General features: G+C 33.5%; 1 protein-coding gene across 6 annotated transcripts in view; it reads right to left on the reverse strand.

Moving 5' to 3' along the window:
* Positions 1 to 280: 280 nt before the first annotated feature.
* nuf (rab11 family-interacting protein nuf) overlaps positions 281 to 26,516 on the reverse strand; it is a 791,668-nt gene continuing 765,432 nt past the window's right edge. For 5 of the 6 annotated variants that reach the window (XM_069832014.1, XM_069832012.1, XM_069832010.1 and 2 more), the window contains 6 exons: positions 24,845 to 25,089; positions 23,346 to 23,553; positions 20,715 to 20,886; positions 19,065 to 19,198; positions 12,825 to 12,863; positions 281 to 6,311 (listed from right to left, as the gene is read on the reverse strand). In XM_069832014.1, the coding sequence (XP_069688115.1) occupies positions 6,192 to 6,311; positions 12,825 to 12,863; positions 19,065 to 19,198; positions 20,715 to 20,886; positions 23,346 to 23,553; positions 24,845 to 25,089 (918 nt within the window). In that variant the 3' untranslated portion in view covers positions 281 to 6,191. The remainder of the gene's footprint in view (positions 6,312 to 12,824; positions 12,864 to 19,064; positions 19,199 to 20,714; positions 20,887 to 23,345; positions 23,554 to 24,844; positions 25,090 to 26,516) is intronic. The other variant, XM_069832013.1, reaches the window with a different exon arrangement.

A 26,516-nucleotide genomic window follows, 5' to 3' on the forward strand; every position in this document is an offset into this window, starting at 1 on the left:
CAGACAGAATAAGGAATGAAGCCGTGTTGGAAAGAGTGGGTGAAGAAAGAATGATGCTGAAACTGATGAGGAAGAGGAAAAGGAATTGGATGAGTCACTGGTTGAGAAGAAACTGCTTACTGAAGGATGCACTGGAAGAAATGATAGACAACATTAAGATACATGGATCACATGCAGAGACTAAGAGGAAGGCGGGAAATAGGAAAGATTGGAGAATGCTGGGTTTGCAGTGAAAGATCTTCATTTGGACAGAATGAGATGGTAAAGAAATGTGGAAAGGGACATTGGCAGTAAAATTTTATTAATCAAATAATTTTTCATCCCTTTATGGGCTCTTATCACAACGAAAAACTCTTACATTATAGAAACAGTTTTAATATATCCATTTTTCAATGCAAGAAGTTAACAAGCAAAGGTTCCAATTGTAATAGAAAATTAGCTAATATTCTGTAAAGTAATTTTAATAGATGCCTCATACAAATAAGAAAGATGTTCCAGTTTTTTAATCTTAATTTTATCTGTTTTTCAACAAGAAATAGGGGGAATGTTAAACCTTAAAAGGAACATTAAAAGATGAATAGGCCTTGATACACTGAAATATCACCAAGATTAAATGTATTTGCAGTGGCATAGAATAAGGGGCCAGCAAATTTTTTACAATTGGACTTCCAATTAAAGTAAGGTGTATATAATGGCAATCAATAAAAATTGTCAGTATACAATGCATGGAAAACTAAATCTAATTCCACCCTTTAATTTAGTAATGGAGTCACTGACTCCAACAGGTACTTCTGTTCCATAGTCTTGGGTCCTTTCTTCTTGGTTTAAAGCATCTCTCATCTTTACTATTTCGCTAGTCTTTGTATAGAGTTCCTTTATGATCCACTTATTTCTATAATACCGTACCGGTACTTTTTTTTTTTCACTGTCAGAACACATGATGTTGTTTCAGTTATTGTTGGTACCGACACTGGATTGTTTTTTGTTCTTTGGAATCGTATAAAGGCCCAAATTTACTGAGGGCTTGATTTAGGCTTATGGGTGAATATTCTGAAATGGGCAAATATGAATAACAAAACTGGAAAAAATATATTATTAAATTGTGTACTTTTTTCTCACATTGGTTACATTTGCTCCTATTATTGAAGATTCTGGTATCAGTTGAGCTTAAAAAAATGTTATGTGAGATTTTCTAATTTAAAAAAAGCCAAGGGATTGTTGTTATCTTTCCCTTACAGCCCATTGTTCAAGGTATCTTCTAAACTTCTGTACTTCAGATTTCACTTGTCTTCGAACATTTCTTTTTTCACGATCAGTCATATCTGCTATTTTCTTTCTTTTTTTTTTTAAATATATTTGCCAAAGTCCCTTTTTTTCTGCAACTCCTCTTCAGTCATATTTGCCCTCTGCCTACGTATCTTCTCCCTTCCATATTTCCTGCTTTCATCATCAGACTTTCTTTTATTTCCTATAAACAATCACATGAAATAATATTCGAAGTTACTTTATACACCAGTATTTAATAATTGTATGTTAAATGAAACCTAGTCCCACAATAAAGGGACCGACGGTACATGGATGGTTGTTACAAATTAGTATAATTTCCGCAATAGTTCTGACAAAATAAATCGTTAAAAATATCATGGAGGTTAGATTTTTTAGTCGACAAACATTGTAATGTTTTGCATATACTACGAAAGTTTAGTATATACAAACTATATTTAATGCCACCTGGGACCGGTGTTACCAATAGAAAACATAACATTCAGTCATCAGTGATGATTTTTGTATTTTTCAATAAAATAAATTACCGTACGATAATGGACGAAAAGTTTTTCAACTGGCGCCATGTTGACCTCTCATCACTACCAACCGTTAAAATTTACCACATGAAGCAAAATTATCTTTTGTGTAGCTCTTTTATTTCGAGGGACCGGCGTTACGAAATTTTTGGGGACAAACTTTACGTTAAAGTTGTGTCCTTTCAGAATTAAACAAACAACAATATTCCTGTCTTTCATAAGTATTTTAACTATTTATTTTTATAATCTTGGCCGAGGAAATAAAATCAAATCGAAACATTCCGAGAAAAACTTAGTCAAACAGAGTAAAATGTAGTTGGGGACATAGGGACCGTAGTTACATTTTGACGTTTGGACGTTATTTTTTAATTATAAATTTTAAAATTAATCCTTTTATACTTTGTTTCCAACTAAAACATGCGAGAGTTAGTTAATTAAACGCAAAAGTAATCAGTTAACATTTTCAAGAAACTCCTTAAATCAGCCAGGACATACATTTACCCATTTCAGAATATTCACCCTTATAATATAAAAACGTACTATAAAGCAAAGGATGCCAACATTTCGCAAACTGCAAATTTATTTATGCTCTATTGATTGCATTAACATGAACACAAAGATAATTCCATTCTTGAAGCAAATGTCTGTTGTCCAATTTTGTTGAATATAACTGAAAAGATGAAAAAGATTACGTTTGTGAAAAGTTTGCGATTATATTTTGATCATTTCTTTTGTTTTGAAATGTTGTTTCTTTTAATATCATTGTATATCCACTTTTATGTAGGTATCTATCAGTGAACTCTGACAATACGCAATGCTGAAGTAACAATGTGTGTGGTAGTTAAAAGTTATCATGGTTAAAAACGAAATGCTATCAATTTTACATAATAAGAAGAAAGATTCTTCCAAGACTATCATCTATATATCCCTCAAGCTTATCCTAATTCGCTCCTAGTTTAAAGCTCATGGTTATAAAAAAAATAAATACCTTTATTTCGTATATTTACATTTTACTTTGTTTATTCTTATTATTATTATTTCAAATCTCTTCTCATCGCAAGTCAATATATTCCTATTTATTATCTCTAGCTGCATAGTTAACATGGAACACAAGTAATTAAATTGATGTAGTAATAATAATAATAATAATAATAATAATAATAATAATAATAATAATAATAATAATGACACTGTATGTACCAGTATCTTAATATTACAAATCTCATATAAAAGTACATAATTTATGTACAATTCCTTTATGTTGGATGATCGTCCACCTCTTCTTTGAGATGTGAAGGTGAGGCCAGCAGCTGACTGATCGGTCTTGGCCCTTCATGGTCTGTAGTGCCACAGATTTACTTTTACTTTTACAAATCTTTTAGTTATTTTAAACCCAAATATTAATCATTCATTTCACTGATTACCAAGTTTAATTTCGAAGTTTTGGTTTGTGTCATACAGCGAATTTGTCATCTCAAATTTTTTTTTCTTTCTTTCTTAGGTACCATACTACCTATCTAAAATTACAGCGATTTTATTATTACGTTTGAAAAAGGCAATGAGGTGCATGTTTCAACAAGATACTTGAAAATAAGAATTCAGAGACGGAAGCCAAAACATTTTGTAACTTACTGTACTTACAGCAATCAATCTTGTCTATTTGTATAGCAACATATAATTATTCTCTTCTATAATAGTTAAAGAGAATTTTCAGAATATAAAATGGTATTAAACAAATATAAAACTTGCCAAGTACATAGCCTTCTTTATTCTTTACTCTTGCTTTCACCGAACTCCATCTGTATTAGTTAATGGTTTCAATGTTTCTGCAGAATTGCTATCTATTATGATCTGTCTGCATTTAATATTTCCCCACATATCTTGTTTTATCTAGCTTATTATATCATTCCTCTTTTCTCTGTGTTTTTCTAAAATTTCTAAGTTACTCTCAATGTTTATTAACTTGAACTACTGGTATCAGTAAAACATTATGAAAATTATCTTCATTTCCGCGTTGAATTCATGAAGAAACTTTTTCTAAGTCACTCTCAAAATTTATTAACTTGAACTATCAGTAAAACATGATGAAAATTATCTTCATTTCCGCGTTGAATTCATGAAGAAACTTTTTCTAAGTCACTCTCAAAATTTATTAACTTGAACTATCAGTAAAACATGATGAAAATTATCTTCATTTCCGCGTTGAATTCATGAAGAAACTTTTTCTAAGTCACTCTCAAAATTTATTAACTTGAACTATCAGTAAAACATGATGAAAATTATCTTCATTTCCGCGTTGAATTCATGAAGAAACTTTTTCTAAGTCACTCTCAAAATTTATTAACTTGAACTATCAGTAAAACATGATGAAAATTATCTTCATTTCCGCGTTGAATTCATGAAGAAACTTTTTCTAAGTCACTCTCAAAATTTATTAACTTGAACTATCAGTAAAACATGATGAAAATTATCTTCATTTCCGCGTTGAATTCATGAAGAAACTTTTTCTAAGTCACTCTCAAAATTTATTAACTTGAACTATCAGTAAAACATGATGAAAATTATCTTCATTTCCGCATGACAATTCAGAAGCACATTGAATTCATGAAGAAACTTTTTCTAAGTCACTCTCAAAATTTATTAACTTGAACTATCAGTAAAACATGATGAAAATTATCTTCATTTCCGCATGACAATTCAGAAGCACATTGAATTCATGAAGAAACTTTTTCTAAGTCACTCTCAAAATTTATTAACTTGAACTATCAGTAAAACATGATGAAAATTATCTTCATTTCCGCGTTGAATTCATGAAGAAACTTTTTCTAAGTCACTCTCAAAATTTATTAACTTGAACTATCAGTAAAACATGATGAAAATTATCTTCATTTCCGCATGACAATTCAGAAGCACATTGAATTCATGAAGAAACTTTTTCTAAGTCACTCTCAATGTTTATTAACTTGAACTATCAGTAAAACATGATGAAAATTATCTTCATTTCTGCGTTGAATTCATGAAGAAACTTTTTCTAAGTCACTCTCAAAATTTATTAACTTGAACTATCAGTAAAACATGATGAAAATTATCTTCATTTCTGCATGACAATTCAGAAGCACATTGAATTCATGAAGAAACTTTTTCTAAGTCACTCTCAATGTTTATTAACTTGAAATATCAGTAAAATATGATGAAAATTATCTTCATTTCCGCATGACAATTCAGAAGCACATTGAATTCATGAAGAAACTTAAATACGTACTGTATATCCATAAAAGAAAGAATCAGGAACGCAAGAATTCTAACACAATGGCTTCGGATTCTGATTTTGTTCCTATCATCTGGTCCCCATTTAAATTTGTTCTTTATTAAAATAACAATATTTCTCACAAATTATAGGCCTACTAGTTTAAGATCAGCCATTTAAAATGTATTTAATATCTCACATGTTATTTTATCTGGATGGTTTATAAATATTAATTATTACCAATATCTTATGAGATGTTTAAGTAGCTTAGTAATGATTTACTTTATTGGAAGTCTCATGTCAATGATAGTAAATGACAAAGGTATAAAAAGTAGACAAATATAAGTAACCCGACAATCTTTGAGAAATGATATCTCACACAGAATTCAAACAGAGCCACTGCAAATAGAACTTAACTTCAGTCTATCGACACGACTTGGTCAGGGAATTCCTTCTTATGTTGAGGTTATGTCAATAGTATTGAGTACATTTGTTGCTGAATAAAGAAATATAATTCAAAGATGTATCATGAATTAATAATGATATGTCAATTATATTTCATAACTATTTAACAACAAACTTTAAATAACAAAATTGTCTGTTAATAATTTCACTTGCTGAGCACTTCAGATCTGTGGAACCTTTTCGTTTTCAAGACACTTGGATGGATTCATCGACGATTCTTCTGGCTACCGATATTCTTCACTTTGTGCCTGCATCGATAACACTAGTCCAACACTCGAACATCACGATATATCTCTCTGTGTTAACTAACGCGACATAAAAATATACAATTCTCTTTACAGATAAATAAAGAGCTTGAATTTTTCGGGGGAGGAGGGGCTGTAGAATCACAGTATATTTTCTCTCTTTACCACAAACACTGAATATCTTTAAATGTCAGTCTGCTTAAAACCGTAAACAATTATTATAAAGAGAGAGGAAGTGTAAATTATAAAAAAGCTCATTGGCTGTAGGAACAATAATTACAGCAACTGTCACATGCATAGGGTCGCAGCTTGTCTGTAGTTCTCAACAGAATTCTATGCGATATCCGTTAGGAATTTGCAATATAACAGGCAATGAATACATCACACCAAGAACCAAACAGACTGATAGAGTCTTGAGCACTTTCTTCGCATTCAATGCGTCTTCACTTCCAACAGCTGGGGGTAGTTGTCCACGATGTTGAGAAGGATTCCATCGATGTATGATCTCAGCTGCGAGTTTACTTCCTGTTGTTCTTTAAGTGCGGTCCTCATCTGAGAAATAACACAAATAACATTCCATAAAACACATGTTTCCTTCATATCAGTACATTTTCAGTCTTACTAATAAACAGTGTATAGTTTTTATACGAGACTTATGCAGAGTTGAGACAGAAAACGTTACTAATAAACCGTGAATAAGCTATGGACGTATAAACAGGCTGTAACTATACAATGGGAATTGCTTTGCAGTAGTTATATACACGAAACCCTTTGTTTAAGCTTTGTATATAGGGAAAAAATGGCCGCTCCTTTAACAGCTGTTCTTATCGACTGTCATTTTATGATGATGTTTACCATAGACTTACTAAATAACCACATGTTTACCTTGTAACCACAGAAGAACAAACCAAAGATCATAAAATTATTAGAATAATATTGCTGTAGCTTGTACTCTTTGACCAAAATGTAGTGTGGTAATCGATTAGAGCCAGTTGTACTATCGATATTTAACACGCCACACTAGAGCGCTCTACCGGATCCAGTAGAGAACCTCAGATATTCTATTACCTTTCGTAACGAAGTAATGACGAAACTATGACGTAGCTGTGTAACAGTTATACTGTTATACACGACGTATGTAGTGATTATTAGTAAGGAATTTACACACGACTTATAAACGAGCTACTCATTGTATAAGTATAAAACAGTTAAACATCTGTATATAGAGTTTTTATTAGTAAGACCGAATAATAAAGAAGACTGACACAAATTCTGGAGATTTCATCTATCTTCATAGTATGAGTGTCTTTTACAATATGCTTTCACCTTTAAAAATAATCCATGTTGAATCTTTCATACACTACTTTTAACATTTGAATATAGGGAAGAGTCGGGTAGTATCGGACAGTGCGTTTTTTTCATCTACCACCATATGGTAGTACCTGAATGACATGGTTTCTCTATGCGACATCACAGAAACGTAACCATGTCATTCAGGTACTATCATCGTGTGGTAGATGAAAGAAACTCACTGTCCGATATTACCCGATGTCCGATACTACCCGACTCTCCCCTAAATAATTGATTAAATGACGATCTCATTCGTGTTAATTATGTAAGCATGTGTGCTTACAGCTGTTTCGGTGCTACTTGACACCATCCTCAGAGCCTACTAGATCTCAGCGCTATCTCAACTTCACTGCCTGTTGTGTGGGTGCGTTCGTATGATGAAGAGTTGTGTCAGATAGTGTGTGTGTTCTGAAATTGATCTGTGTGTTGAGAATTTGATTAGGGTGTGTTTTAGTGTGTCCTACACATACAACCAAAAACCAAAAACTCAACACACTAGAACAATATGAAATATACAGACACACTAAAACACATCCTAATCAAATTCTCAACACACAGATAAATTTCAGAACACACACACTATCTGACACAACTCTTCATCACACGAACGCACCCACACAACAGGCAGCGAAGTTGAGATAGTGCCAAGATCTAGTAGGCTCTGAGGATGATGTCAAGTAGCACCGAAACAGCTGTAAGCCATACACGCTTACATAATTAACACGAGTAAGATCGCCATTTAATCAGTTATTTAAAAATAAATTTTTTCATAGGTCACATACGAACTTCCGTCTCTAGTTCCCAAGAGTTAAGTGTTTTGAAGTACAAGGTAAACAGTTGAGTAGTTTTCCGTCACAAAGTGTTTCATCTCGCCATCCAATACTTGACCACAGATGGCTCCAATACTTTACTGCAGATGGCTATGTTAAATTTTTCAGTTTATTATTTAATGACGCTGTATCAACTATTAGGTTATTTAGCGTTGATGGAATTGGTGATAGCAAGACGATATTTGGCGAGATAAGGTCAAGCATTCGCCATGGAATTACAGTTGGGGAAAACCTCGGAAAAAATCCAACCAGGCAATCAGCCCAGATGGGAATCGAACCCACACCCGGGCGCAGACTCGGATCAGCATTCAAACACGCGTGGCATCTGAACTACGCCGGTGACGGCTATGTTAAGTCAAGGCCATGAGGTTAGAGTGTCTCAATCTGTTTTTTCTTGTGTGTTGTGTTACTGTATAACCCGAAAGATAAAGGTGTCAATGTATCTGTAACTATGGGAGAATTTAAAAGACGTACGTATGTGTTCAAATGTAATTCTCGAAAATGAAAAATAGTATCCGTGAAAACACACTCCTTACAGAGATGTCAAAAATGATTGGTAAACGAAAGCAGGCAGTTGCAGCATCTACAGAGGTGTGAAAATTATTAGAATAATCTTAATTTTAAAGTTTTTTTTAATAATTCCTTCACAAATATTAATTGAATTAATGAATATTGGTATATATTACTATATTGATGTAGGATATATTTACTACTAACAATGCCGGAAAGCATTGTTGTACATTGGTATTTTTATTATTTTACAATTGTTATGGGAATTCAGAAATTATTATATTATATTGGCGGAACTGGAAACATAAAAAAATTATATGCACAAAACAGATGTATACGTTCATTTGAACCTTCACAACAATGTAAACGCAAAGAACAATTTGTTTAAAGCAGTTCTTAATTCATTTTTGATGTTTCCAATTCCGCCAACATAATATAATAATTTCTGAATTCCCATAACAATTGTAAAATAAGAAAAATACCAATGGTCAACAATGCTTTCCGGCATTGTTAGTAGTAAATATATCCTACATCAGTATAGTAATATTATATACCAATATTCATCAATTCAATGAATATTTGTGATGGAACTATTAAAAAACCTTTAAAATTAAGATTATTCTAATAATTTTCACACCTCTGTAGTTGGTTAATTTTTGTCAGTAAACAAAAATAACTTTTTGAATGTTTATATTCAGTAAATTAATAGCTACGTAATTTCGCTTGTTTTAGTAGCACTGAACAGTCCGTATAATTGGCGCGTGGAAGCCTGCTCCTAGAGAGACAAAAGAAGGCTGCAACAAACAGCTCGACTGTTCATCCATTCACAATGAAAATTAAACATAACCGTAACATAAACACAGAACTTTGCGCCCAGGCTACCAAATGGGATCATACACAATGATTCATATAAGCATTGACATAAACATTGCCGTAAGACGTTAACATGAAAATTTGCAAACTCCAAACTTTCGTGCTTATGCTTACGTGATTTGCAAACAGAACACAATCGTGGAGCGCTGAAGTATATGACAGAATATGAGGAAATGGCGTCGTTGTTATGTTTCCATGGTTACCAAGTATGTTTGCTGTTATGTTTATGTTCCCATCGTGAATGATGGTATGACTTCTCGATTTTCCTGTAACATTAACGCTTACGTTATGTTTAATTTTCATTGTGAATGAGCCTTACACAAAACGCACAGACCAAGGAAGCATACTTTATCAGAACTGTTTTTATGACTTAATGACGCTGGAATGGTTTACATAAATATTTAGAAATGATAAAGTCTACAAGAGGAGCAAAACAAACATGACACTGACCTCGTAATATGCCATCATGTAACGCTTTCACATAAGCACACTAACATGTATGGAGTCCTCAAATCTTGTTTGATAGATGGCAAGAAGGACTCAGAAGATGTTTAGATAAGGTGAAAGAAAAACTCTCCACAACTGCTGGGAATTACATTGCAATATACCAAACAGGTCATCCAGGTGTTAATGAGAAGTTATATCAAATCATTCAAATTATTTTCAAACCCTTCTATGAAGCTGAAAAGAAACTCACACTTATGAAATACATATTTGCACTGACTGTCCCACAAGCATGCGTTTGTACAAAGCCACAGGTCATAAATGTATTGCAATGTCGTATGGTATTGTTTGACGTTTCAGTATTATTCACTCATTCAAAAACTGAGCTCACATTATCATATGCGCTCTTCGTATCGTTATTCTGTCGTTTGCCAAATCACTGACTTTTTTATCTTATGACTTATAAGGCAATGATACAGACGAAGAACAAAGGATTCAGAGTCTCCCACATTTCGTGAAAATTTTAGACAAAAGATTTAGCCATGCGACGAAGGGATTTTTTCCACTTTATTTCTCCTATTGTGGGGCAATTCGAACATTTCATGTTATTACCGCAGTCTAGTATATACAGTCACGAAGCTTGAGTTGTTGAGGGTATTAGGAACAATAGACTGTGCCCGTACTATTTCGCATTGTCCGTGATGAGGCGATAGTAGCGATCCTAGTGGTTAGCGACTGTCTATAGATGCATATTCCCTATGTATTGAGCTTCGTGACTGCATATAATAGACTGTGTTATTACCGTACAGGGTGGATCACGAGGATTTACCGTCCCTTACGGAGCTTATTTCCAAAGACATTCTGAGCAAAAAATCTCATATAAACATAATTTGTCCTAATCTCAATATTTTCAGAATTACACTAATTTGAAGTTGTTTGCAAAATACTTTTAGAAATGTAACCCTTTCTTTGTATTTTAATTTTTCTCTTTGTATTTTAATTATACCTTTTGTCCTTATATAAATGAGTTAACCTACATCATACTCTGTTTATTTCTCATGTTTGTTTTCTTTATTTCCCTATGTATTTTTTTAGTAGGTTATTTTACGATGCTTTATCAACATCTTTGGTTATTTAGCGTCTGAATGAGATAAAGGTGATAATGCCGGTGAAATGAGTCCGGGGTTCAGCACCGAAAGTTACCCAGCATTTGTTCAAATTGGGTTGAGGGAAAATCCCGGAAAAAACCTCAACCAGGTAACTTGCCCCGATCAGGAATCGAATCCAGGCCACCTGGTTTCGCGGCCAGACGCGCTGACCGTTACTCCACAGGTGTGGACTTGCCTATGTATGTTTATTTGCTTATAATTATCTGTTTATTTGTCTATATTTATTTATGCTAAGTTTATTTGTTTATGCATGTGTGAGTATGTGTGCATGTGTATATTATCGAACCTGACGATGTCATATCCAGGCCTTGTACACTGGTTTCTGACAAATATTATTATTATTATTAAGTTTTAAGGGTAAAATAATATTACAGATAAAGAATGAACTATTCAGGAATATTATTTCTTTAATTAGCTAGTATTCTGAAGCTAAAAATGTGTTGTGAATTCCATAGTTGCTTCGTACAGATTTTTTTTTTTTTGGATTTTTAACCACAAAATTACATTTTCTTACGAATTCATCACAACAATTATTATAAATCACGCCACTCTTGTAAATTATTTAAGACTGTACAGTAATGGCGAAAAAACCGGACCGACGGAATAATCAAAGTCCCCGAAATGAGCCACTGCACATGCCACGTCCGCATTCACAAGATAGCGAGTAATCTACTGTATTGAAATTGTTGTAGTTTCGACTGCTGACGTAGCCCATTTCGAAAGCCATTAGAAAATAAGCTGGTAAAATTCGTGTTCTGGGAATAATAAGTTAATTAAGTAGTAAAATATCGCTGCAATCGAAAAGTATTGCGAATAAATTTTAATAAGGAACAAAAAAAAGTTTCCTTCCCAGGCAGGATTCGAACTACGAAAGTCTTAGTTACCAGTCTATCATGCTGTCGATGTGAACAAGACTCTGAAATCAGCTACAAGGGTCGGTCCGGTTTTTCTTGCCATTACTGTACATTAGTATGCATAATTCTACTGTAAAGAATCAAATTCCTAAAGTATGATTTGTAACAATTTTTTTGATAAGTGCGTAAAAATGATGTCATTTTTTGTTAAAAATTGAAAAACAAAATCTGTACAAAGCAATTAATAACACATTTTTGGCTTCAGAACACTAGCTAATTAAAGAAATGATACTTCTGAATAGTTCATTCTCTATTTTTAACATTTTTTTACTCTTAAAACTAAAGAAAAAAAATTATTTTACAAACAACTTCACATTAATGTAGCTTTGAAAATACTGAGATTAGGACACATGTTTATATGACATTTTTTGCTCAGAATGTCTTCGGAAATAAGCTCCGTAAGTGACGGTAAATCCTCGTGAATCAATCTGTGTTTGACTCCTTGCTTTAATGTTAATAATATGAAAAACAAGAAAGTTAGAGACGGAAAATGCATATGACGCAATAAAACATAGTACGAAATTTATTATTTACAATACCGGTACCGTAGTATTTTTTTATTGTATCGAATATGAATATGGCTTGTCCAATATTGTCAGTAGATTTAATTTATCCAACTGCAGGTGCCGATGGCTTCAACTCCCATTTACACGTTTTTATGGGGTCTAAAGAAAAAATGTATAAGTGACAAAAAAGAATAATAACTGATGAGATAGAAAAACAAAGGCAATTTCGTAATTCTTGATGGTAATTAGAAACGTTTCCTTACGCCATACAATCTGTAATTATGACCATGAACATGCGAAAGTAACAAATACAAATACAAACAATGTAATATGACGAAATGCACTCAAGTCTCAAGGAAAGAGGCAGGAGCGGGAACAAGTTCAATAACCAGTTAATTTGAAAGCAATGTTAGTAAAGCCCATAGCCTAATCCATCCACACGACCGTGTGGTTTGGAAACACAGCCTACCTTCTCGAGGGTGATTTGTTCCTGAGTATTATCCCTCAACTGTGAAAATAAAACAGAACAGAACAAAATTGAAAGTGAAAATAAAAAATATAAACGAAGCATTCAACCAATGATGTCACATAGAAAGCTAGCAATAAACCAACTAAATATATTAACAAAGCGGCAACTATGCTTCAGAGGTAGATTTTTAATACTTTCCAATCATATATGAACGTTTGATACATTCAACGAACTGTCTTCGAATTCACATAATATACTTCATGTGCTAGCTGTGTTCCAATTTATTTTTTCTCCCCTTCTTTCTATACAGATTTCCAAAATACTCGAGTATAAAGATTTATATTAATATTATTAGATCTAAGGTTATTAATAGAGACGGTCAAAATTCTTGAATAAAAGTGGCTAAAATTCTTGTTAAAAAAGATAAAAATTCTTGAGTAAACCTGAAATTTTCACCCTGTTTTATTAAATTATGAAGTTGCTTAAGATAATTGGCAATATAATTATATATTCAAAGTTTTTACGTTGACAGCAATTCTAAGATACTTAACATTATTTAACATTCAAAGTTGTACCACAGTCTACTATATACAGTCACAAAGCTCAATATGTAGTAAAAATGCAAACATGGGTAGTTGCCCACCACTAGGATCGCTACAATCGTCTCATCATCGCAGATCTCTCTCCTAGTAGACGACAAAATATGTTACACTTTCGTTGTGTTCTTTTGGAAAAATTAACACCTTCCTTCCATTATTGAAATATTAAATGCATAAAGTTAATTTATTATTTTAATGAGGTATATTAAATTCCACCATAAAATCGAAGATACCTGCAAGAAATAGGTTAATATTATTTTTGTTTGTGCAAAACGAACTGAAATTTACTATAATCGCTTCACCCATTCAAGATTATGGCGATAATTAACTATGAAACCAATAAATATTAATTTTCATTTCCCTTCACAACAATAATAATGGAAGTATGAATTAATGGAGTAACTTACGTGTACCGGTACTTGTAGTGTAGGCTTACGTAGTTAACAAAGTGGGATGAGGTTAAGCAATAATAATCACACCAGAATTGGAAATAAAACGTGGTCAATAAATTTTATTGTAACAGACTTTTTCTACGTCTCTAGTAAAGTAACAAATAAAAATAACAACAAAATTAAAAGTTATAATTAAAAACATATCCTTTGAAAAAAAAAAGTAGGCCTAAGAAATAATAATCCCACCAGAATTGAAAATAAAACGTGATCAATACATTTCATTAAAACAAACTTAATTTTTCTACGTCTCTAGTAAAATATTATTATTCCAATTATTGTATTTTAGCCATTAACATTTTCATTACAACCAATAACGAACATTTCACAAGCATCAATGTGAAATACGCAACGAGCTAGCACTCGATGGAAATACGACACAGTCCAAAGTCGACCGTGGACAGTCTATTGTTTCTAGTTGCTAACCGCTTGGAGCGCTTTATCGCGAGATTTGCAAAAAATCACCTCAAGCTTCGCGACTGTATATAGTAGACTGTGGTTGTACGCAGACAACAGTTCTAAGTTTGTCATTGTAAGGTTTTTTCTTCTATTTGTTAGCACACACGAGAACTGCGAAAAAAAAAAAACGTTCACAGTCAACATTGTTCATGTGTTTGTGTAGGTTTTCAATCAGTCTTTTGTTTTCTTTGTGTAGTATTAGTATGCCGTCTACGTATCTCTGCCAATAAAACAATAAAGAAAAAATATTTTTGTGAAAGCTTCTGAACTGGCAGACATTTATTGCTGCTACCAAACCTAAGGCTGAAAAAAGTATGAAGGAAAGTTTTCGCCGCTTATTTAATCTAGATAGGTACTTCCAGAACTCATGTCTTAGAAACTGGTACAAAAGGAGCATAATACCGACATTCCCTTCAAATATTGTCTGTCTTCCTCAATAGTACGTACCTAAATCTGTCTTTCTCACCTCTGACGTACATAAGTTTGGGTCCATGTTCATTTGAAACAGTTATGTTATCTATTTATTCTTACAAAAACTACAGCTTATCATTTCATACAAATAAATCTAAGCTGAACTCTCCAGTTCTTTTTAATGCAAGAGTCCACAGCAGCACATACGAAACAAAAAAAGGTTCCTTGTTTATGGTAAATGGGCCTAATCACGATTACTGAAAAAGGGTTAAAAAATAATGAAATAAGATCTTCATACACTCTTTGGAAAGTATAAAAAATAAAGCAAAACTTAATTATAAATTGTTGAGGCATGGAACATTATATCAAGATTTTGAGGCTTCTTAGTAAACTGATTGGTTAGTGCAATTTTATGCTATATGTTTTTAAATAGCCAAAGGTTATGTTTGTCTATTTGTTAGCTTATTTTTTTATTTATTGACGATGAAAACTACTTAATATGGCGAATACTTACATAAAAATTACATACTCGTTAACACATACTGACAAAAATGCCAAACCAGCGTCAAATTGATAACATCCAGTTGTATAAGGTACATTACTTTTTTAAATAACGTTAAACACTTTAAAATTTTTTTTACAAAATTGTACATTTTAACAGTAATTATAATTTTTTTTTCAATTTCTCTTAATTTGTTTTCTTGTACTGCGGCGATTTCAGATGCAGATAGAAACTGATAAATAAATTCAGTGCAATTTTTTTCCTTGTTCGCTAGGAACTCTGACACAAAAATTTAATACCAGAAAAATTACTTTTATATTTTATGCCACTAACTACATCACCGTCAATAACGGCATAAATTGGCTCTTTCAACCAGTTCGATCTCCTAAATGTAAGGCTATTTAATAATTTGATTGTTCCTAACTTTGAGAACTTGTTTATTTTTAACAAGTTAGAAACAAGAATTTCTAACAAAAATATAATTATCATTCAGAACACAAATTACGTTTTTTTTCTCAACACAAAACTAACGAAGGAAAACGTCATGTAATATTGTTATTGCATCTGAAGATACATTATATAAAAGTTGATAATTACCTCAGACAAGTTCGCGATATCTGCCCTATGATTTTCCAATATTCCATACCTTATTATCAAATTAACTTCACAACAAAATCATGCAATATAAGAAACTAATAACATTTCCGTTCTTGCTGAAAAACCTAACAACTAATGAAACAGAAAAATAACTGCAGAAAATGAATTAATAACTTAAAAAAAAAACGAAGTAATTTGATTGATGCACAGCTTGTACCGTATAATAAATATTGCATGCTGCGTGCTCACATCAAGATAGTGCCACCGGTTTATTATATTGTGGATTTAAAAAAGTGTGATGACTACTAACACTCATTTTTAAGCAACATGCATACACCAATACCAAACATAAATAATGCAATATGCAATTAGGAGTAACATGAAAAAACTACATACACCGGCACTGAAAACTTAAAAAGAGCACTATTCTGCACTCTAATAAAATTTTGGTCACTTTCCAACAATAGATAGTTTCAAACTAATTATTTTTCGTGCATGCAAACTATTATCTTCTTTGAAGTTAGTTAATTTCACACTTTCTAATGAGTTTATATGCTATATTAAACATGCTTTATTAACCAGTATAATAACAATTAAGATAAAACAAAAAAAAAAAGATTAATTTGAGATTATTTATGTGGGAGAAGGTGTAGAATTTGACATGTAGAGACAACATTTAGTATTACTACTAATTCCACAATTTGGGACATCTGGCTGACATCTACGGCTGACCACTGGGATCCAGAATACAAAGCAGAGATTAACTTAAAAATAAAATACAATATGATTGCGGAGAGAATACGGAACAATTTAAAAATAAAGTACAATTTGATTTCGGAGAAACATGAAATGAAAGTACAATGAAGAGTAATGAAATTAAGTAAAAAAAAAAATTACATAGTATTATACAAGTGATTGTGTAAAATGGATAATGAATCTCTCAATACCATTAGACAAATTTTGTTAATGTCCTCATTAGAAAATTTAAGAGAAACGAGAATGGTTTTGGTTTCCCCTAGCGCCAAAAAGAAGTCCTTTCACTTCCCATGTATTAATATTCATTTTGTATCTCTTGCTGAAGTGAGGAATACTTTATTATACGAATTCCTTGATGTATCGCGTGGTTTCAGAAGGTGAATTGTGGCCATGTTGCAAGACAATCGCAGTATAATTGATGCCTACAAACTTTCCCCAATTCAATTATTTTGCTCCGAATGAACTTGAAATATATACTCGAGTGAAATCGAACAACATTTTCTACATTTACTGCTATATTCTGCGATTCCATATTATTAATTTTTAATTCCATCTTACCTACTTCTTGATATGTGTTTATAGCCTATGCCAACACGAAATCTGTGGTGTCGAGAAATACACATAGCTGTGAAATCACGGCATCTGCGATATGGTACTAATAATGATCAGTAACGAGCAAATTTCCACTTCGTTGCTACATATTTTACTACCAAATATCACTTGCACCGGTCAGATACCAAAGATAATATTGAATTCAAGTGTTAGGAGCGTTAGGCCTATATGAGTAATTGGAAGGCTGCCATTGTAATATTGCTAAGATACCGTAAAAGGGGTGAATAGGGACAAATATTTACTATTTTTCATTTCTTTGTGTCAAAGATTAAATGTAATATTAATAGTGTTTATGTTTTTATTTATAACTAGTGAACAAATAAACACTCTTATTATTATATTTACTCTTTGACAAGAAGAAATAAAAAATTCGTCCCTATTCACCCCATTTTACGATATTCAATTTTCTTGCTCGAAAAATCCATCGCCCTCCACCAGGTATGAACCAGGTAACCTCGGATTGAAAGGGTAGCAACTATTAGAACAAACAAAGAATCGACTATGGAAGAATTCTTTTTCCAGCGACAATGAATGAAGATGTTATACCCAAAAAATTATGTACTAACTTTCGAACAAATGACGAACATCGAAGAATCTTTGTTTAGTTTATGGTCTTTAAATTAAATAATTGATTAAATGGCGATCTTACTCGTGTTCATTATGTAAGCATGTGCGGCTTACAGCAGTTTCGGTGTTACTTGACACCATCCTCAGAGCCTACTAGATCTCGGCGTCATCTCGAACTTCGCTGCCTGTTGTGTGGGTGCGTTCGTGTGATGAAAAGTTGTGTCAAATAGTGTGTGTGTTCTGAAATTGATCTGTGTGTTGAGAATATGATTAGGGTGTGTTTTAGTGTGTCTGTATATTTCATATTGTTCTAGTGTGTTGAGTTTTTGGTTTTTGGGTTGTATGTGTAGGATTTGCATGTCTGTATTTATGTTATTGTATGTGTGGTTAGCATTAGTTATGTGTTCGGCATATGTAGATGTATTGTGTCCTCTGGTTATTGCTTTAATGTGTTCTTTATATCGAGTTTGGAATGATCTGCCTGTCTGTCCAATGTAGAAACTGTCGCAACTATTGCATGTGAGTTTGTATATGCCTGTGTGGTTGTATTTATTTGTTTGCGTTGTTTGTGTGTTGAGATGTCTTTGTAGTGTGTTTTCTGTCCTGTATCCTATGTTGTATATCTGTTTTCTGAATGAGGATGCGATCTTGTGTGTGTTTTTGTTTTCGTATGTTAGTGTGATGTATTTAAATTACTTTTTCTCTGCATTGAAAGAAAGAGAGAAAGATTTCCTAAAACTGAAATAACGTATCTAAGGAATAATTTCTGACCATGTTCTTGTGGTGCAAGGAAAAAATGTCACAGGACATGGAAAAATCTTAATTTCATTACAATTAATTGTACTTTATGAAAAATAAATTACTATGTTCATCACTATTAGAACCTTTTATTTTTCATGTCAAAACTTAGTCACTGAAAAGGGTTCAAAATAAAAACAAATAGCACAAATTATTGAATATTTTCGGATCAAGAAATGAAACTGATAACTGTTAATTTTTTCAGAATTGTCACAGCTGGACTACACTGAAGACACATAACGGCAAAATGATTGATTCTGTCTACAATAAATTATATACTGGTATTTACCTTAACTGTTCCAACAAGGCACTAAGTGCATTTAAAACAAATTGTGTGCAATTACTTCATTCGTAGTAATGTTAGCAAAACCAGTTATGCAACGTAAATAGCGAGGAGGAAGCTGAATAGGCGTCATCACTAGTTCTGCAGGCAAGCATATGCTACAGAAGCATTCCTCAGCTAACTACTGTGCAAGCAACTACCACCTACCTCTTGAGCAGACATGGCTTCCAGCTCTGCAGCTAGACTGTTTCCATTACTGACACCTGTCAGTAAGTTTCTACCTTCCTCCAAACTTCGTGTCAGCATCTGAGCTTGTAGTTCTTCATTCGCCTCTTGTAGATCTGAAACAAAAATCGAAACTGTGTTTGTCCCAATGCATAATAAAATACTTGTACAGCTGGCGCCAGCATTTTTGGCATGTGTCCTAGAGTATAGTGCCCAGTTTGTGAGCATCTTGCTAGTGCAGCTGAGAATGGTACTACTTCATATACACGTCACATTAGCCATTTTCCAAACATCGTTGTCTGACTACGCTAAAGGTAAGACACTAGAACTTAACGTTCCCATTACTTATTTCACACGCCAAAAACGGTGACGCAGACTGTACTCATTTCTTAACATTAATATTGGGATATGAAAAGCAGTGCTCATATAAAGCAAAATAGCGGAAATATAGTTCTCTAATATCGATCATGTTAAAAGAAATTGTGGAATTTGGAGGTAGGAGAAAAATTTACATGTTTCGATATTTAAATCGAGGACAGCAATAGCGAACCTCTGGATAAAGAACTGGACAAGAGACTAGTGAAGTGTTTTGTGTGGAGTGTGTCATTGTATGGGGCAGAAACATGGACGTTATGACGAAGTGGAGACAAGCGATTAGAAGCATTTGGAATGAGAATATGGAAAAGAATGGAATGTGTGAAGTGGACAGACAGAATAAGAAATGAAGCTGTGTTGGAAAGAGTGGGTGAAGAAAGAATGATGCTGAAACTGGTCAGGAAGAGGAAAAGAAATTGAAGGATGCACTGGAAGGAATGGTGAACGGGAAAAAATTTGGGGTAGAAAATAGAAAAACATTGGAGAATGCTGGGTTTGCAGTGAAAGATCTGCCCTTGGGCAGAACACTATGAATTAATAATAATAATAATAATAATAATAATAATAATAATAATAATAATAATAATAACAACAACAACAACAATAACAACAAGATTTTATTTGACTGTTCTGTCTTGAAAGAAAGTTAAGAATGGATCTTTAAAACGCAAGAACCTGAGATTTTTGTTTCTGAGAAAATTTAAACCTATTGCTTGCGTAAACATGACGTTTAAATGAGCCAGGTCTCAACACAATTCAAACATTTATTAATCACTTTTTAAGAAATATATATAAAATCAACTAACCAAATTCAATTACTAACCACGAATAATATTTTATTACTACCAACAATGACAGTACCGGCACCTTAAAATTGGTTAAATTAACAACTTATAATGATGTATTGTGATGATTATTGAAACTTAAGAAGGTACTAGACTTTACTAATCTTTGTGTCTAGTTTTGGCTTGAGTCCGATATTATCAAATATTTTAGAATAATGGTGGACATCAAGCCGAAACTATCACAAAAGATAGGCCTACATAGTACCGGTACCTTAAGTTTCAATAATACACACAGTAAGTTATACATTATCAAAAATTGTTAATTTAACAAGTTTTAACGTATTGTCATTAGTGATATACATTTGTTAAAATTGTGTGAATCAAGACTGAATGTTTTATTATGAGAACAAACACTTTTCGTTGAGAAAATCATCATAAGCGGCAAGTATATTAAGATCATAGCTACTCTTACTTTTGTTTTGGTGTCGCAGGCTATTCACTTCCACCTGAAGTTCGTTAAGTCTCGCTGTGAGGTCGTCATGGAGTTGCCCATTCATTTCGGATTGACTACGCGCTTCCAAGGTGGCCGTGCTTTTCTGTTCAGCCTTCAGTCGCTCTACTTCTTTGCTTAATTCTTCCACTAACTGAAATACAAAATTTAAATTGTACATAACCTAGAGTATAAAACACATTCAGTTATCTCTTTATTTGCTTATATCATCTTGTTGAAGCCCTCGTTAAAATACAGTGTCTGATTTAAGCCGTTCATTTTTGCTTAGGCTGCCCAAATAAGAGTCCAGATATGTGGGAGGTATTTAATGGTTTCGCAGACGGAAAAAAGGGGTGGGTATAAAGTTCAATGACATCATCACGTGAATGTTACGAATCTCAGTCTTTGTATGATAATTTGATGTTAAACACGTGCTATCAATTTATGTTAATTATTTATTTTCTTTCTCATTCCCAACGTTAACTGCAGTCTAGGATAATGTTTTATCTTATAGTTCGTATAACATAGTTTTCTTAATACGCAAGTTGTATCCAATACTTCAAATGAATTTATTTGCTTTGTTTCATTCAAAATAAGCAACGAATCTTTAAAGAATAGACAGAGCAAAATTTTAACACATTTTTTATAAATGTATTCAATATATTTTGAATATGGCACGTTTAGTGGCGCTACCATGAGAAAGTCAAAATCTGGGTACACCAAGAAAAGAGCTGGATTCAGATTGTGGCAGACCATATGGTTTAAGACATACGAAATCGATAACAACCCGCATGGAGTTGGACGATGTCGACGTAGTTTGCTGCTGGAATTTCTTACATTTAATTCTTCTCTAGCTATCTTTCACTTTTGCTGTTACGAGCTTCAGATATTCAAAGTCAGTGGTTACCGACGGTAGAATTAAAGCTTTTACAGATACTGCTGAACATTCTGGTTCATATGATGTCGCGATGGATTGCATTTTTCCATTTTAAACTAAAATACAAACGCTGCGAATTAGAGAATTTCAATGTCGTGTTGTGCGTGATGCTTAAAACAATTTATGTACGGCTTGAGTCAGACACCCTGTACAGTTTATATCAGAGATCTGCATCGGACATTTTCGCTCGAGCGCCAAGTAGTTCATACTAAAATCCGATAGGTAGCGCACATGCATGACGGGTAAAATTGTCACGAGAGATAAATCCTCGAACGGTATAAGCCGAGCGTTAGACATTCGTTCTTGTTACAGTGATGAACTGTGTAGTAACGTCATAGATGTTTATCATTTCAAAACTTTGCAATGTTTAACTAACCTCTCCATAGTACAACTACAAAACTTGCTTTAAAATGTAATATAATGTTGTAGGTAAATGTTTTTTTCTCCCCCCACACAGGAGTGATTTTGTTTCTGCCACATCTGATAGATGTTATTGGATGTAAATGTAATTATTATAAACGGAGAACACAAACACGATAATGCAAGAACTGTATCAAGTTTTCTAGTAATAATAATAATAACAATAATAATAATAATAATAATAATAATAATAATAATAATAATAATAATAATAATAATAATAATCTCCTCTAATAATTAGTGTATCAATCTTTGCGTCTGTAACAGTTGTGCAGCATGATTATTCGTTTTATTATATTTTCTGTGACGTTATCTCTGTACTAATATTGTTATTAATCTACTGCTATATCAATAATATTTTGTAAAACGTTTCTACATTGTCGCAGTGTATAGGCGGAACACTATGTATGGACCTATCATATTATATATGTGGTAAATAAAAAATTGAATAATTATTAATTAGCAATTAAGCAACTGTATACTGTATCGAAGTTTTTCATACTATTTTATTTATAACTTCATGTTCCTGTTTTGGTACGTTCCATTAAACGTTTGTCATAAACGCAGAAAGTAAAGCCTTATTTTTACCGTGTGAGCAAAACATATGTGTATCTTATCTGTCGCCTTCCATACAAGATGAGACATGTCGGTGAGATGACCTTGTACTGTGCTTCTATTTATTACGAGCGTATCACGACCGATCGTATCTGACTCGAGGGTGCGACACTCGACCGAGTTCAAGCGAGCGATTTAACTCCAATGCAGCACTCTGGTTTATATCCTATATTTACGTATATCATATTATACAGAGTGATTTATATAGAAATTGTATTCCTATGTTTTTTTGTAATTATATTTTGTCTTTCTTATTATGTTGTCTTTATGTTAGGGTTGTATCAGTTTTCTTGTGCTTTTTGACTCCACATTACACTACACAAACACACCCCCACAGGAAACGCAAACAGAAGGCGCGAAAACCAGGACCACCCAGTTCTGAAGATAGCCCACAACAGGCTGAAACCAGTCAACAAGGTACCGTAACCTAGTATTTAACACGTTAAAGCAATAAACTACATTTTTCGAAGTGATATTGTGTTAAAAGATATATAGTATCAGAATAATTATTCAGAATTGAATCCAGTTTTGACTTTAACATTAAACACGAATTTTTAGCCGTCGCCAGACGGAAATCTCATGATTTCCAGGGAGAAGAATAAAAGTAGTTTAAGTACTAAGCACATTAATATTTTTCGTACCTGTGCACCTGCTATTCTTTCATCTTTGGCTCTCCGCTCCACATCCCGCAATGTCTGCAGCTCATCTCTGAGGGCGGCCAGCATTAACCCCCCCTCCGCCCTCTGCTCCTCGGATGCTTGTTTCTCCGCCCGTAACCTTTCAACTTGCGCCCGAAGTCTCGTTGATTCCTCCCTCAGACTCGCTCCCTCCAGTTCCAGTGTTTGTAACCTGCAAACAGTTCAGTGATGTTTGATTTTCAACGCTTCTATCATCAGTTTTTTGTACGAGTGTCCACAGCAAGAACAGACATCAGGAACGTATGGTTTCACATATTACAGGCCTGCTGTTGTATCAGAGCTGTTTACTTTCGAGTTTTCAACATTCCCATGTTTTTGTGAATTAATTAAAATGTAGCAGTGTTGAAAGATTCACACAGAGTAATTCACGAAAATCGTGCAATATTCTAGGATAGCTATTCCAGATGTCATGGGTGTTACAATATTATTATTTTCAAACTTCATTATATTGAAAATAACAAAGTCCGTATAGGTCAGTTTCTGTCAGATGCGTTTCCAATTCACTGTGGGCTAAAGCAAGGAGATGCACTATCACCTTTACTTTTTAACTTTGCTCTAGAATATGCCATTAGGAAAGTCCAGGATAACAGACAGGGTTTGGAATTGAACGGGTTACATCAGCTGCTTGTCTATGCGGATGACGTGAATATGTTAGGAGAAAATCCACAAACGATTAGGGAAAATACGGGAAAAAAGATATAGGTTTGGAAGTAAATCCCGAAAAGACAAAGTATGTGATTATGTCTCGTGACGAGAATATTGTAAGAAATGGAAATATAAAAATGGGAAATTTATCTTTTGAAGAGGTGAAAAATTCAAATACCTGGGAGCAACAGTAACAAACAGGCCTATAAATAACATTCGGGAGGAAATTAAACGCAGAATAAATATGGGAAATGCCTGTTATTATTCGGTTGAGAAGCTTTTGTCATCCAGTCTGCTGCCAAATAATCTGAAAGTTAGAATTTATAAAACAGTTATATTACCGGTTGTTCTTTATGGTTGTGAAACTTGGACTCTCACTTTGAGAGAGGAACATAGGTTAAGGGTGTATGAGAATAAGGTGCTTAGGAAAATACTATTGGGGCTAAGAGGGATGAAGTTACAGGGAAATGGAGAAAGCTTGTAAAAGAACTCCTGCGGGACAAAATTCCGGCACAGCGGCGACGTATTCGGCAGTTACAAGCGTCGTTAAATAAAAATAATTTTTTAATTTGGGCTGTTGTTTTATTGGGGACCTCAATTATCATCCATTAAGCTCAATAAAATTACCGGAAAACTTTCAGCACTTGTAATAAAAGCGTTTGAATATGTCTATCAAAATATAAGATTTTCAATTTCAGACACTCTATCATAAGTTATGTCTGGTTCTTTTTGCCACAGACATTAATAAGTTGTAGCGCCTGAATAAAAATAATTAAAGCACGTGGGTGCGGACTGACCTTATGGTGCAGTTCTCTATCTGGAGCTGCTTCTCCCGCTCCACCCGCACCATGATCTCCCTGTGCCTCTTCTGCTCCTCCTGAAGGCGCTCTTCAGATCGAAGCTCGGACTCCCGCAGCTGTTCCTCCAGCATGTGGACTCTGGCTTGGAGGGCAGCGCTGTCCTGCTTGGCACGGGTGTAGCGGTCATCTGTGTTGTTCTGGTTGTCTGCCAGGACGCTCACTTGTTGCTGGAGCATCTGAACCTGAAAAAGATCACAATTTATATTAAGTAACCTCTAAACACTGGAAAACTATCAAACCAACCTTGTAATTAAGTTCTGATCAGACGTTAAAGTTTTCATTATGGTGTGTCCAAAACTACTCCCGACCTGACAAATGGCGCCTTTAGCATGTTACCATAGCAACCATTCAAATGGACCAATCACGAGAGACGCGTAACCATGGTAACGGGACGGTACTGTATTGTATTTTGTGCGAGATCGTGCGTATTTGCTTGGTTTCCGCACAAAACCAATCCGCGGAAAGTCTAAAATTCCACATTCAGTATTCCCAACCTAACACACACAGCAATTTCCCTCTTCTTACCGCTTAAGTGACATATTGATTTTACTGCTTTAGGCTTTTAACATATTATTTTTAGAGACGTTCAATATAGTAATAATTATAAATTGAAAACTTACCATTGCAATTTCACCTAAATTGCACTGTTAATTATTGTTTTTAAATATTTGCAAAATTAAGTAAACTCTACAACTCCACTAAAGTTACTGCATTCGTGATGCAAGTAACATTAAGGAAGCCGTGAAAAAATCAACAAGATTCCAGACTCATAATAGACTGGGGGGGGGGGGGGGGAAGACAGACGTATCACAGCCTGCTGGAGTATAGTAAACACAGAAAACATTTTAAAGCAACAATGTTGAAGATAGATATTTTTGCTTTGCAAATTTGCCGTCATTGAACAGAAACCAAGATGGAGATTTCATTGCAACTAATTAGAAATTCCTCTTTCAGGTATGTAATAAACGATCTTCGCACAAAATAATGTACGATACATGAGTGGTATGTTTTCTTTCAATTCTCGGATATTAAAAAAAAAGCGCAACTACGTTTCGCTTTTTCAAACTTTTCCTCAAACATGAAAACTTCAACATACCGCTCTTGTAACGCATATTACTAATCAAGAATCCAAACCAACCTTGTAATTAAGTTCTGATCAGACGTTAAAGTTTTCATTATGGTGTGTCCAAAACTACTTCCGACCTGACAAATGGAGCCTTTAGCATGTTACCATGGCAACCATTCAAATGAACCAATCACGAGAGACGCGTAACCATGGTAACGGGACGGTATTGTATTGTATTTATTAACATTCCATGGTATTCATACATTGTTTACAGCTAGAATATGGAAGAAGTCAAAAAACTTAATACTATTATAAAGTATTAATTCTGTAGTGCTCGGGAAAAGTGACATAAGTCAGTTTCCACAAAACTTTTTTGATGACATGTATCTCAATATTTTCACTCTTGAATTAAATATTTTAAAATAGTAGTCCATTTTGAAGAAGTAACAAAATTTCAGCCCTTTAGCTTAAGTAGTTTCTGAATAAATGGTTCCTGAATTTAGAACAATGAAAATTATTATTTTTTTTTTAAATACTCTTTTT

The sequence above is a fragment of the Periplaneta americana genome, chromosome 7 (assembly GCF_040183065.1).
Source record: "Periplaneta americana isolate PAMFEO1 chromosome 7, P.americana_PAMFEO1_priV1, whole genome shotgun sequence".
In the NCBI taxonomy this organism is placed as follows: Eukaryota; Metazoa; Arthropoda; class Insecta; order Blattodea; family Blattidae; genus Periplaneta; species Periplaneta americana.